The sequence below is a fragment of the Pristiophorus japonicus genome, chromosome 22 (genome assembly GCF_044704955.1).
Source record: "Pristiophorus japonicus isolate sPriJap1 chromosome 22, sPriJap1.hap1, whole genome shotgun sequence".
Classification (NCBI taxonomy): Eukaryota; Metazoa; Chordata; class Chondrichthyes; family Pristiophoridae; genus Pristiophorus; species Pristiophorus japonicus.
This window is the reverse complement of record NC_091998.1, coordinates 65,493,938-65,508,475: the sequence shown is the minus strand read 5'-3', so window position 1 is coordinate 65,508,475 and position 14,538 is coordinate 65,493,938. Positions and strand designations below refer to the sequence as shown.

General features: G+C 55.5%; 1 protein-coding gene across 3 annotated transcripts in view; it reads left to right on the top strand.

Moving 5' to 3' along the window:
* Window positions 1-14,272, top strand: part of grk5l (G protein-coupled receptor kinase 5 like) — a 275,766-nt gene extending 261,494 nt beyond the window's left edge. For 2 of the 3 annotated variants that reach the window (XM_070866320.1, XM_070866318.1), the window contains 2 exons: window positions 3,388-3,519; window positions 13,549-14,272. In XM_070866320.1, the coding sequence (XP_070722421.1) occupies window positions 3,388-3,519; window positions 13,549-13,656 (240 nt within the window). In that variant the 3' untranslated portion in view covers window positions 13,657-14,272. Of the gene's footprint in view, window positions 1-3,387; window positions 3,525-13,548 lie in introns of all 3 variants that reach the window. The other variant, XM_070866319.1, reaches the window with a different exon arrangement.
* The last annotated feature ends 266 nt before the right edge of the window (window positions 14,273-14,538 follow it).

The window sequence follows — 14,538 nt, the reverse complement described above, 5'->3', positions numbered from 1 at the left end:
GATAGAGAGAGAAACTGTTCCCATTGGTGGAAGGGTCGGGAACCAGAAGGCACAGATTTAAGGTGATTGGCAGAAGAGCCAAAGGCGACGTAAGAATAAACTATTTTACGCAGCGAGTGGTTAGGATCTGGAATGCGCTGCCTGAGAGGGTGGTGGAGGCAGACTCAATCGCGGCTTTCAAACGGGAGTTGGATAAGTGCCCGCAGGAAAATTACTTACAGGGCTACGGGGAAAGGGTGGGGGAGTGGGACTGGTTGAGAGCCGGCACGGGCTCGAGGGGCCGAATGGCCACTTTCCGTGCTGGAACCGTTCTGTGATACTATATAAAACAACGGAGGCAAGTCATCTGAAAGCACCAAGACAATGCCTCCTGTCATTACTAACCTGATGGGCCAGAAATGTGCAAAGTGTACAGCAGTCTGATCAGCGTTGAAAAAATAAATGAATTCTCTCCGGCTGTGACTCTGCAGTTGGTTCTAAGGTTTTATCTCGACGGTGTTGACTCACGCTTATCACGCCTGAAATTAATGAGTTTTAAAAATTGTTTGTTTAAGATAGTTAAATCAGCATCACCTCAATCTAGGTCATTTTACTGGCACAAGTCTGGGACTTTAGAATGTACGTGCCAGAAACAGGCCACTTGGCCCAGGAGCTCTCTATCTCGGGCTGTGGGCATCGCCAGCAAGTCTGGCATTTATTGCCCATTCCTAGTTGCCCCGAGATGGTGGTGATCCAACTGAGTGGCTCGCTGGGCCAAGTCAGATGGCAATTCAGAGTCAATCACATTGGTGCGAGCCTGGAGTCACGTGTAGGCCCAGACTAGGTAAGGGCGACAGATTTCCTTCCCTGCAGGACATTTGTGAACCAGTTGGGTTTTTACGGCAATCTGACAGCTTCATGCTCACTGTAATGTATTTGCTTCAGGGGTTCTTTGCTTAAGAATTTATAGCAACACATTGCTATTAAGAAACTAGTTGGTTTATTAGCAAAGGTTTAACAATCATACTACACATTACTAGTTCATTCAACAGGCTCACAACCACCTGCCCCATCGTGGATCCCCCAAACCCAACTGGCTGGGGTTTTATTGAGTCTTGTGAACATCACGTGACTGGCTAAGCCACTCCCACTCAACAGCTCTACAACTATTTTTGTTGAAATTATAAATCAAGTGCCTCCTTATTAAAGGGACACTAAAACCAACAAATGTAATCAAGTTAAACTTTTAACATTCAAGAATCAAATTAAAATTTGGTTGCCGGGGGTGATGATTCACTCCAGTCCCTCCAGCGCCCACCTCTCGCGGAAGGCCGCGAGCGTACCAGTGGACACCGCGCGCTCCATCTCCAGGGACAACCTGGCTCGGATGTAACCGCAGAAGAGAGGCAGGCAGTTGGGCTGAACGACCCCCTCGACCGCCCGCTGCCTGGACCGGCTGATGGCCCCCTTGGCCAGGCCCAGGAGCAGCTCTACGAGGAGGCCCTCGGACCTGCCCGCTCCCCTCCGCACAGGGTGCCCAAAGATCAGGAGTGTGGGACTGAAGTGCAACCAGAATTTGAGGAGCAGCCCCTTCAAATATTGGAAGAGGGGCTGCAACCTCACACACTGAACGTACACGTGGAACACGGACTCCTCCAGACCGCAGAAATTACAGACGGCCTGGGAGTCCGTGAAGAGACTTAAAAACCGATTGCACGGGACTGCTCCGTGCAACACCCTTCAGGCCAAGTCCTTCAACAGATCGACAAACCTTTGAACATCCTCACAGGTGAATATATTACCGTCACTTATACTGATCCCAGCTTTTAATTTCCAGATTTAAAAAAAACTGAATTCAAATTCTCAAACTGCCATGCTGGGGGTTTGAATGCACGCTCTCAGGATTATTACAAAAAGCTAAATACTGCTGGAAATCTGAAATACAATCAGCAAATGCTGGAAACACTCAGCAGGTCAGGCAGCATCTGTGCAGAGAGACACCGAGTTAACGTTTCAAGTCTGTGACCTTGCGTTATGGTCGGGATTTCGGGATGACCTTAGAATTACTGGTCCAATGACCTAACCAATACACCTACCTCCACACAAGCCTCCTCGTGCTTGAATGATCTCTTCCCGTCCTGCCCCCATATCCCTATATCCTCCATATACGTCAGCTGTGGCTCTGTGGGTAGCGCTCTCACTTCTGAGTCAGAAGGTTATGGATTCAAATCCCACTCCAGGGACTTATATAAAAAATAGGAGCAGGAGTCGGCCATTCAGCCCCTCGAGCCTGCTCTGCCATTCAATAAGATCATGGCTGATCTGATCTTGGGCTCAGCTCCACTTCCCCACCCGCTCCACATAACCCTTTACTCCTTTATTGCTCAAAGATCTGTCTATCTCCGCCTTAAATATGGACACATAAATCTAGGCTGACACTCCAGTGCAGTGCTGTGGGAGTGCTGCACTGTCGGAGGTGCCGACTTTCGGATGAGACATTAAACCGAGGCCCCGTCTGCCCTCTCAGGTGGATGTAAAAAATCCCATGGCACTATTTCGAAGAAGAGTAGAGGAGTTATCCCCGGTGTCCTGGGGCCAATATTTATCCCTCAATCAACATCACTAAAACAGATTATCTGGTCATTATCACATTGCTGTTTGTGGGAGCTTGCTGTGCGCAAATTGGCTGCTGCGTTTCCCACATTACAACAGTGACTACACTCCAAAAGTACTTCATTGGCTGTAAAGCACTTTGAGACGTCCGGCGGTCATGAAAGGCGCTATATAAATGCAAGTCTTTCTTTCTCATCCTTTCTCTCTCGTGTACGTCAAGCCTCCCCTGAAATGAATCAATGCTCCCTGCTTCAATCACCCCGTGTGATAGCGCGTTCCACATTCTCACCACACTCGGTATTTGTCTTGTCCGTGTAGTATACACTGCTGCTTGAGGTTATTGGCATTGACAAATAAACCTGACGTATTTAGGGCTGGCTTCCTAACGAAAGGATCAGGCCTTGTAAAGTTGGACTGAAACTCGTGTAACTCCTTGTTAGTTTCGTGTGCTTGAAAACAAACCATTTGCCGGCGATGGGGGAGTGGGTCTAGCGGGACAGCTCTATCACAGAGCCAGCACTGGCACGATAGGCCGAATGGCCTTCTGTACTAATTAATATTTAATATTTCTGTAACTCTTTCTCATGAGAAATTAATTTTTGATGTCACGTCTCTCACATTACAACAGTGACTGCACTCCAAAAGTACTTCATTGGCTGTAAAGCGCTTTGGGATGTCCGGTGGTTGTGAAAGGCACTATATAAATGCAAACCTTTCTTTTTAGATAAATTGGCAGCATCAGGGACAGAGAACAGCCAGGTATAAATCCTGATTTTCTCCTCACTGTTTGTGCAGATGATTGAGACGGAATGCTTCAAGGAGCTGAATGTATTTGGACCAAACGGGACCCGATCTCCGGATCTGGATTGGAACCAGCTTCCAGAGCCGCCAAAAAGGAGCCTGCTAGACCGGATCTTCCGACGGCATGTAAGGTTCTGTCCCCCTTTTTGGTCTCTCAACAGAAGTAAAAATTGGGTGAAATCTTGTTACATTCTCGACAGCCCTGTGCATTCAGGAACATGCTGGTTTTGGCTTGTTGATCACTAGGTACATTTGTAGCTGCTTTTGAGCAGTTCTGAGCAGGTCCGGGTGTGAAGGTTGGAGCGAGGGGGTCTGGGTGTGACAGAGTGGAGCGAGGGGGTCCGGGTGTGAAGGTTGGAGCGAGGGGGTCTGGGTGTGAAGGTTAGAGCGAGGGGGTCTGGGTGTGACAGAGTGGAGCGAGGGGGTCCGGGTGTGAAGGTTAGAGCGAGGGGGTCTGGGTGTGAAGGTTAGAGCGAGGGGGTCTGGGTGTGAAGGTTGGAGCGAGGGGGTCTGGGTGTGAATGTTAGAGCGAGGGGGTCTGGGTATGAAGGTTAGAGCGAGGGGGTCTGGGTGTGACGGAGTGGAGCGAGGGGTCTGGGTGTGACGGAGTGGAGCGAGGGGGTCTGGGTGTGAAGGTTGGAGCGAGGGGGTCCGGGTGTGAAGGTTGGAGCGAGGGGGTCTGGGTGTGACGGAGTGAAGCGAGGGGGTCTGGGTGTGAAGGTTAGAGCGAGGGAGTCTGGATGTGAAGGTTGGAGCGAGGGGGTCTGGGTGTGAAGGTTGGAGCGAGGGGGTCTGGGTGTGACGGAGTGGAACGAGGGGGTCTGGGTGTGAAGGTTGGAGCGAGGGGTCTGGGTGTGAAGGTTAGAACGAGGGGGTCTGCGTCTGAAGGTTAGAACGAGGGGGTCTGGGTGTGACGGAGTAGAGCGAGGGGGTCTGCGTCTGAAGGTTAGAACGAGGGGGTCTGGGTGTGACGGAGTGAAGCGAGGGGGTCTGGGTGTGAAGGTTGGAGCGAGGGGTCTGGGTGTGAAGGTTAGAACGAGGGGGTCTGGGTGTGACGGAGTGGAGCGAGGGGGTCTGGGTGTGAAGGTTAGAGCGAGGGGGTCTGGGTGTGATGGAGTGGAGCGAGGGGGTCTGGGTGTGAAGGTTGGAGCGAGGGGTCTGGGTGTGAAGGTTGGAGCGAGGGGGTCTGGGTGTGACGGAGTGAAGCGAGGGGTCTGGGTGTGAAGGTTAGAGCGAGGGGTCTGGGTGTGAAGGTTAGAGCGAGGGGGTCTGGGTGTGAAGGTTAGAGCGAGGGGGTCTGGGTGTGAAGGTTAGAGCGAGGGGGTCTGGGTGTGACGGAGTGGAGAGAGGGGGTCTGGGTGTGAAGGTTGGAGCGAGGGGGTCTGGGTGTGAAGGTTGGAGCGAGGGGGTCTGGGTGTGAAGGTTGCAGCGAGGGGGTCTGGGTGTGAAGGTTGGAGCGAGGGGGTCTGGGTGTGACGGAGTGAAGCGAGGGGGTCTGGGTGTGAAGGTTGGAGCGAGGGGGTCTGGGTGTGAAGGTTGGAGCGAGGGGGTCTGGGTGTGAAGGTTGCAGCGAGGGGGTCTGGGTGTGAAGGTTGGAGCGAGGGGGTCTGGGTGTGAAGGTTGGAGCGAGGGGGTCTGGGTGTGAAGGTTGGAGCGAGGGGGTCTGGGTGTGAAGGTTGCAGCGAGGGGGTCTGGGTGTGAAGGTTGGAGCGAGGGGGTCTGGGTGTGACGGAGTGGAGCGAGGGGGTCTGGGTGTGACGGAGTGAAGCGAGGGGTCTGGGTGTGAAGGTTAGAGTGAGGGGGTCTGGGTGTGAAGGTTGGAGCGAGGGGGTCTGGGTGTGAAGGTTGGAGCGAGGGGGTCTGGGTGTGACGGAGTGGAGCGAGGGGGTCTGGGTGTGACGGAGTGGAGCGAGGGGGTCTGGGTGTGAAGGTTGGAGCGAGGGGGTCTGGGTGTGAAGGTTAGAGCGAGGGGTCTGGGTGTGAAGGTTGGAGCGAGGGGGTCTGGGTGTGAAGGTTGGAGCGAGGGGGTCTGGGTGTGAAGGTTGGAGCGAGGGGGTCTGGGTGTGACGGATTGGAGCGAGGGGTCTGGGTGTGAAGGTTGGAGCGCGGGGGTCTGGGTGTGAAGGTTGGAGCGAGGGGGTCTGGGTGTGAAGGTTGGAGCGCGGGGGTCTGGGTGTGAAGGTTGGAGCGAGGGGGTCTGGGTGTGACGGATTGGAGCGAGGGGTCTGGGTGTGAAGGTTGGAGCGAGGGGGTCTGGGTGTGAAGGTTGGAGCGAGGGGGTCTGGGTGTGACGGAGTGGAACGAGGGGGTCTGGGTGTGACGGAGTGGAACGAGGGGGTCTGGGTGTGAAGGTTGGAGTGAGGGGGTCTGGGTGTGACGGAGTGAAGCGAGGGGGTCTGGGTGTGAAGGTTAGAGCGAGGGGTCTGGGTGTGAAGGTTGGAGCGAGGGGGTCTGGGTGTGACGGATTGGAGCGAGGGGGTCTGGGTGTGAAGGTTGGAGCGCGGGGGTCTGGGTGTGAAGGTTGGAGCGAGGGGGTCTGGGTGTGACGGATTGGAGCGAGGGGGTCTGGGTGTGAAGGTTGGAGCGCGGGGGTCTGGGTGTGAAGGTTGGAGCGAGGGGGTCTGGGTGTGACGGATTGGAGCGAGGGGTCTGGGTGTGAAGGTTGGAGCGAGGGGGTCTGGGTGTGAAGGTTGGAGCGAGGGGGTCTGGGTGTGACGGAGTGGAACGAGGGGGTCTGGGTGTGACGGAGTGGAACGAGGGGATCTGGGTGTGAAGGTTGGAGTGAGGGGGTCTGGGTGTGACGGAGTGAAGCGAGGGGGTCTGGGTGTGAAGGTTAGAGCGAGGGGGTCTGGGTGTGAAGGTTGGAGCGAGGGGGTCTGGGTGTGAAGGTTAGAGCGAGGGGGTCTGGGTGTGAAGGTTAGAGCGAGGGAGTCTGGGTGTGAAGGTTAGAGCGAGGGGGTCTGGGTGTGACGGAGTGAAGCGAGGGGGTCTGGGTGTGAAGGTTGCAGCGAGGGGGTCTGGGTGTGAAGGTTGGAGCGAGGGGGTCTGGGTGTGAAGGTTGGAGCGAGGGGGTCTGGGTGTGAAGGTTGGAGCGAGGGGGTCTGGGTGTGAAGGTTAGAGCGAGGGGGTCTGGGTGTGAAGGTTGGAGCGAGGGGGTCTGGGTGTGAAGGTTGGAGCGAGGGGGTCTGGGTGTGACGGAGTGAAGCGAGGGGTCTGGGTGTGAAGGTTAGAGTGAGGGGGTCTGGGTGTGACGGAGTGGAGCGAGGGGGTCTGGGTGTGACGGAGTGGAGCGAGGGGGTCTGGGTGTGAAGGTTGGAGCGCGGGGGTCTGGGTGTGACGGAGTGGAGCGAGGGGGTCTGGGTGTGAAGGTTAGAGCGAGGGAGTCTGGGTGTGAAGGTTGGAGCGAGGGGGTCTGGGTGTGAAGGTTGGAGCGAGGGGGTCTGGGTATGAAGGTTAGAGCGAGGGGGTCTGGGTGTGAAGGTTGGAGTGAGGGGGTCTGGGTGTGACGGAGTGGAGCGAGGGGGTCTGGGTGTGACGGAGTGATGCGAGGGGTCTGGGTGTGAAGGTTAGAGCGAGGGGGTCTGGGTGTGAAGGTTGGAGCGAGGGGGTCTGGGTGTGACGGAGTGGAGCGAGGGGGTCTGGGTGTGACGGAGTGGAGTGAGGGGGTCTGGGTGTGACGGAGTGAAGCGAGGGGTCTGGGTGTGAAGGTTAGAGCGAGGGGGTCTGGGTGTGAAGGTTGGAGCGAGGGGGTCTGGGTGTGACGGAGTGAAGCGAGGGGGTCTGGGTGTGACGGAGTGGAACGAGGGGGTCTGGGTGTGAAGGTTGGAGCGAGGGGGTCTGGGTGTGAAGGTTAGAGCGCGGGGGTCTGGGTGTGAAGGTTGGAGCGAGGGGGTCTGGGTGTGAAGGTTGGAGTGAGGGGGTCTGGGTGTGACGGAGTGAAGCGAGGGGGTCTGGGTGTGAAGGTTGGAGCGAGGGGGTCTGGGTGGGAAGGTTGGAGCGAGGGGGTCTGGGTGTGAAGGTTGGAGCGAGGGGGTCTGGGTGGGAAGGTTGGAGCGAGGGGGTCTGGGTGTGAAGGTTAGAGCGAGGGGGTCTGGGTGTGAAGGTTAGAGCGAGGGGGTCTGGGTGTGAAGGTTGGAGCGAGGGGGTCTAGGTGTGAAGGTTGGAGCGAGGGGGTCTGGGTGTGAAGGTTAGAGCGAGGGGGTCTGGGTGTGAAGGTTAGAGCGAGGGGGTCTGGGTGTGAAGGTTGGAGCGAGGGGGTCTGGGTGTGACGGAGTGGAGCGAGGGGGTCTGGGTGTGAAGGTTGCAGCGAGGGGGTCTGGGTGTGAAGGTTGGAGCGAGGGGGTCTGGGTGTGAAGGTTGGAGCGAGGGGGTCTGGGTGTGAAGGTTAGAGCGAGGAGGTCTGGGTGTGAAGGTTGGAGCGAGGGGGTCTGGGTGTGACGGAGTGGAGCGAGGGGGTCTGGGTGTGAAGGTTAGAGCGAGGGAGTCTGGGTGTGAAGGTTAGAGCGAGGGGGTCTGGGTGTGAAGGTTGGAGCGAGGGGGTCTGGGTGTGAAGGTTGGAGCGAGGGGGTCTGGGTGTGAAGGTTAGAGCGAGGGGGTCTGGGTGTGAAGGTTGGAGCGAGGAGGTCTGGGTGTGAAGGTTGGAGCGAGGGGGTCTGGGTGTGAAGGTTAGAGCGAGGGGGTCTGGGTGTGAAGGTTGGAGCGAGGGGGTCTGGGTGTGAAGGTTGGAGCGAGGGGATCTGGGTGTGAAGGTTGGAGCGAGGGGGTCTGGGTGTGAAGGTTGGAGTGAGGGGGTCTGGGTGTGAAGGTTGGAGTGAGGGGGTCTGGGTGTGACGGAGTGGAGCGAGGGGGTCTGGGTGTGACGGAGTGAAGCGAGGGGTCTGGGTGTGAAGGTTAGAGTGAGGGGGTCTGGGTGTGAAGGTTGGAGCGAGGGAGTCTGGGTGTGAAGGTTGGAGCGAGGGGGTCTGGGTGTGAAGGTTGGAGCGAGGGGGTCTGGGTGTGAAGGTTGGAGCGAGGGGGTCTGGGTGTGAAGGTTGGAGCGAGGGGGTCTGGGTGTGAAGGTTGGAGCGAGGGGATCTGGGTGTGAAGGTTGGAGCGAGGGGGTCTGGGTGTGACGGAGTGAAGCGAGGGGGTCTGGGTGTGAAGGTTGGAGCGAGGGGGTCTGGGTGTGAAGGTTGGAGTGAGGGGATCTGGGTGTGAAGGTTGGAGCGAGGGGGTCTGGGTGTGACGGAGTGAAGCGAGGGGTCTGGGTGTGAAGGTTAGAGTGAGGGGGTCTGCGTGTGAAGGTTAGAGCGAGGGGGTCTGGGTGTGAAGGTTAGAGCGAGGGGGTCTGGGTGTGACGGAGTGAGCGAGGGGGTCTGGGTGTGAAGGTTGGAGCGAGGGGGTCTGGGTGTGACGGAGTGGAGCGAGGGGTCTGGGTGTGACGGAGTGGAGCGAGGGGGTCTGGGTGTGAAGGTTGGAGTGAGGGGGTCTGGGTGTGACGGAGTGAACGAGGGGGTCTGGGTGTGAAGGTTGGAGCGAGGGGGTCTGGGTGTGAAGGTTGGAGCGAGGGGGTCTGGGTGTGAAGGTTGGAGCGAGGGGGTCTGGGTGTGAAGGTTGGAGCGAGGGGGTCTGGGTGTGAAGGTTGGAGCGAGGGGGTCTGGGTGTGAAGGTTAGAGCGAGGGGGTCTGGGTGTGAAGGTTGGAGCGAGGGGGTCTGGGTGTGACGGAGTGAAGCGAGGGGTCTGGGTGTGAAGGTTAGAGTGAGGGGGTCTGGGTGTGAAGGTTGGAGCGAGGGGGTCTGGGTGTGACGGAGTGAAGCGAGGGGTCTGGGTGTGAAGGTTAGAGTGAGGGAGTCTGGGTGTGACGGAGTGGAGCGAGGGGGTCTGGGTGTGACGGAGTGGAGCGAGGGGGTCTGGGTGTGACGGAGTGAAGCGAGGGGGTCTGGGTGTGAAGGTTGGAGCGAGGGAGTCTGGGTGTGAAGGTTGGAGCGAGGGGGTCTGGGTGTGAAGGTTAGAGTGAGGGGGTCTGGGTGTGACGGAGTGGAGCGAGGGAGTCTGGGTGTGACGGAGTGGAGCGAGGGGGTCTGGGTGTGACGGAGTGGAGCGAGGGGTCTGGGTGTGAAGGTTGGAGCGAGGGGGTCTGGGTGTGACGGAGTGGAGCGAGGGGGTCTGGGTGTGAAGGTTAGAGCGAGGGGGTCTGGGTGTGACGGAGTGGAGCGAGGGGGTCTGGGTGTGAAGGTTGGAGCGAGGGGGTTTCAGACGCATCTCGTGCATGGAACCAATTGAGCTGGAAAATCCAAACGGCTTGGTCCCTCTTCTCCTGACCCCCCCCCCGCTTGAATGCATGGACTCCTGCTACAGCTGTACAGAGTGTTGGTGAGACCACACCTGGAGTACTGCGTACAGTTTTGAACTCTGTATTTAAGGAAGGATATACTTGTATTGAAGGCAGTTCAGAGACGGTTCACGAGGTTGATTCCTGGGATGAAGACGTTTACGTTTGAAGAAAGGTTGAGCAGGTTGGGCTTATTGAGTTTAGAAGAATGAGAGGTGATCTTCTTGAAACCTATAAAATTCTGAGGGGGCTGGACAGGGGAGATGCAGAGAGGATGTTTCCCCTCGTGGGGAAATCTAGAACTAGGGGGCATAGTTTCAGAATAAGGGGCCGCCCATTTAAAATGGAGATGAGAAGGAATTTCTTCTCTCAGAGGGTCGTGAATCTGTGGAATTCTCTGCCCCAGAGAGCTGTGGAGGCTGGGTCATTGAATATATTTAAGGTGGAGATAGACAGATTCTTGAACTACAGGAGTCTCGAGGGTTATGGGGAGCGGGCAGGGAAGTGGAGTTGAGGCCAAGGTCAGATCAGCCATGATCTTATTGAATGGCGGAGCAGGCTCGAGGGGGCGTACTGCAAACTCCTGCTCCTATTTCTTATGTTCTTATAACCTTCAGGAGGGCACAGTTCCCAAAGAACCTCAGCCAACCAGTGCACAAGCCCGGACCGTGATTGGCGGTGAGCTATTCACCCATGTGGGGAATCGCAGCCCAGCCTGGTCTTGTGCTTGCCTGCTGCTCCCCGCACAAGTGGACTGTCCAAGCAAGATGGTGTACAGCAGTGGAAACCCAGAGCTGTGAACTAGGCAGAGACCTTTAGCAATTCACCCTTCAGGGGGTGGGAAGGATTTAGTGTCACAGCACTTAGAACACTGTGTAAGCTGTGGCTCAGTGGGCAGCACTCTCGCCTCTGAGTCAGAAGGTTGTGGGTTCAAGTACCACCCCAATTACTTGAATACAAAAAGTCCAGGCTGATATTGCAGTGCTGAGGGAGTGCTGCACTGTCGGAGGTGCCGTATTTCGGATGAGATCTTAAACCGAGGCCCTGCCTGCTCTCTCAGGTGGATGTAAAAGATTCCATGGCAGGGGAGTTGTCCTGGGGTCAATATTTATCCCTCAATCAACATAACAAAAAACAGATTATCTGGTCATTATCACATTGCTGTTTGTGGGAGCTTGCTGTGCGCAAATTGGCTGCCGTGTTTCCCACATTACTACATTCCAAAATTACTTCATTGGCTGTCAAGCGCTTTGAGATGTCCGGTGGTTGTGAAAGGTGCTATATAAATGCAAGTCTTTCTTTTTTTAGAAGGAGGCAGGTGGCAAGATTTCAGTCAGATTCACCGAGGGATTTCTCCTGTGGAGATGGATGCCAATCCGCCTGGAGCTGGAGCAGTGCTGGGCAGGCCGCTGGCCCCTGGACCGCCCACAAGTAGCGCTATGGTGCACGGGGTGTCTACATCGGTCACCAGCGATCGCTAGCGTGCAGTGACCAATGGCGGAATACAAGTCAGACGCCATCCCCACGGGGCAGAGATAACGGGAGAGCCGTGGGCACATTCACATTGCTGGTCTCAGCTGGCTCAGAGTGTGATTGAGTCCCCTGGGCGGCCACTCCCAGATGGATCAGTGTACCTGATCCAGCTCCAGGGGCGTTGGGATCCAGTTCCACAAGGGGATCCCCTCGGTGAACCTGACTGAAATCCTGTCATCTGCCTCTTTTTAAGACTGAATCCTCCCTCTTGACCACAGACATCAGACTTCTGGGGACAAATCAACACAGTCACAGGTACCTTCCCCCCAGCGGGAAGCAGAAGGGTGAATCGCCAAAGGTGTCCCGTTCCCCCTCCCCCCCCAGTCCACATCTCTGGGTTCCCGTGTGGAACACCGTCCAGCCATCTTACCTGGAGAGTCCACTTGCAGCGCTAAGACATCGCAAGTTCAGGGGAAAAAACCCTGTGGCATAGACGATTCTGTTCACTGCCAAATGACGGAGTCTTGCTCTACACTCAAACTAAACACAAGGGACTGGGTTTTCGTTATGTTGCCACCTCTGTTCGCGCCCCAGAGGGCGCAGGAAATGCTTTCCGGGCGGGCGGCCAGCTTTCAGTGCCCCGAAATTAGTTTCCGGTTTTACGGGGACGCGGAGCAGTAGCGCCCGGGAGCGGTGAAATTCGTGTGCGCTGACCCTGTAGCGCCCCCTAGTGCGCCGTGGGTAACCAGACGGTCAGAGCTGTCCCAGCGTTGCTGAGCGATGGAATTGGTGAACGAGGAACGTTTGATTGTTACGTTTTGTTTTATTTTTGCGATGTCGATTATTGTGGGGGCTTTAAAATGTTGAGAGTGTTTGCTGTGTTTCTAGTTGTGATTTTTTTTGTCACAGAAGCCTCTCTCATGGCGCTCCAAGGCAGACCCTTTAGCTCGGGATTTTTGCCCGAGGAGAGGTATACAACGCCTCCCTTAGCACTCCGTCCCACACTCAGGGCCCAGCGGATGAATTTTACTGAGTGAGGCGCAAACGGTTCCCGGGCGCTATAATTACCGCCCCACTGCCATTACTGCCCCGAAATGACCTTAACCAAAAATCCAGTCTCAGAAATTCCCAAATGATGTCACATTGGGTTATTCATTGTAAAGGTCTTAAAACAAAATAGATGCCTATTTCTCTTGCTATTATAATAAACATAAGAAATAGGAGCAGGAGTAGGCCATACAATCCCTTGAGCCTGTTCCGCCATTTAATACGATCATGGCTGATCCGATCATGGACTCAGGTCCACTTTCCTGCCCGCCCCCTTATCGCCGTATCGTTTAAGAAACTGTCTATCTCTGCCTTAAATTTATTCAATGTCCCGGCTTCCACAGCTCTCTGAGGCAGCGAATTCCACAGATTTACAACCCTCTGAGAGAAGAAGTTGTTTCTCATCTCAGTTTTACTTACAAAGTGCCATCTCCTTCAAATCGAACCAGTGCAAGCAATTCTGAAAGCACTTGACTTGAAAAGTGTCACATTTAATGCATTCACTCTCATTCAGCGCCTGGTTGTAAAATTGTGAAACTTTGGTCTTAGTTTTCCCGCTCAAACTGCAAATGTCCAATCAAGCGTGAGTTGGAATCCCCGGGACACCGCCTCCAACACTGACTTGACTCTTCACTTCCTTCAGTCTCCCAGAGCTCCTGCCTTTAAAACCTCACTAGGGGTCCGACTCTTTGATTCACCTCGCCTTCTAGAGTTAACCTTCTTGTTATCCTTTGCTTTTGGTTTGGGATGGTGGCCCCTCACCGAGGCTCTCCCACACGGGGACAAACCAGCGTGCCGATCGCTGTACGCCAGCACAGTTACCTGGGGGAGAACTTGTCTGTCGGCAGGTTGAGGTGTTGCAGGTCACAAAGTCAGTTCAGATGTCAGCCGTGGCTCAGTGGGCAGCACTCTCGCCTCTGAGTCAGAAAGATCTAGGCTGACACTCGCAGTGCAGTGCTGGGGGAGTGCCGCACTGTCGGAGGTGCTGTTTTTTGGTTGAGGTGCTCTTTCAGGTGGATGTAAATTATCTCATGGCACTATTTTGAAGAAGAGCAGGGGAGTTATCCCCGGTGTCCTGGGGCCAATATTTATCACTAAAACAGATTATCTGGTCATTATCACATTGCTGTGTGTGGGAGCTTGCTGTGCGAAAATTGGCTGCCGCGTTTCCCACATTACAACAGTGACTACACTCCAAAAAGTACTTCATTGGCTGTAAAGCGCTTTGGGACGTCTGGTGGTCGTGAAAGGTGCTATATAAATGCAAGTCTTTCTCTCAGTTTTAAGATTTAATAATGTCGTGCTGTTTCTGTTCCCGCTGCAGCCCCACGGGTACACCATCAGCACAAGCAATGCAAACTCCAACCTCGTGCCTCACGTGAATTCTAACAACGCCACGTCCAACGCCCCCCAGGCGCCCACAGTCACCTGACACCGTCTGCGCAAAGTCGGCCGCAGTTCCACTGGACCGATTATGGATATGGACCTCATCCTTGTCGTCTCAGGTTGATCGTGGATGTGAAGAAGATAATGACGTTTTAACTCCGTGGCACAGTGGGACTGAATTAGTGCCACAATATACATATACATATATATATATATAAAATTATATATATATATTATATAAATAGAAAATAGAAATCTGAAGGCGGATCAAAAAAGACTTGTGTATTTCATGTGGCCCAGCCATGTTTTGCCTGAGAGCACAGTGAGTAACTTGGCAGTAAAGGATGCAGAAGCGATTCCTTCTTTTTCCATTTGCATGCGCCCCTTTTCTCCCCAATAGATCCCCCCCCCTCGGATGTTTGTCATTTCCAGTTCCCGATGGATGTCGGATCGGAAAATGGGAAGTTCGCACATGGCCAAAGTTTTCAGGGTTCCCGAGACTGGATTTGAGCCCCAAGAACGGAGGTGGTGGGGCAGCAGTGACACCTGGTGGTGGTGGGGCAGCAGTGACACCTGGTGGCGGTGGGGCAGCAGTGACACCTGGTGGTGGGGCAGCAGTGACACCTGGTGGTGGGACAGCAGTGACACCTGGTGGTGGTGGGGCAGCAGTGACACCTGGTGGTGGGGCAGCAGTGACACCTGGTGGTGGGACAGCAGTGACACCTGGTGGTGGTGGGGCAGCAGTGACACCTGGTGGTGGTGGGGCAGCAGTGACACCTGGTGGTGGTGGGGCAGCAGTGACACCTGGTGGTGGGACAGCAGTGACACCTGGTGGTGGTGGGGCAGCAGTGACACCTGGTGGTGGGGCAGCAGTGACACCTGGTGGTGGGTGGCGGTGGGGCAGCAGTGACACCTGGCGGTGGGGCAG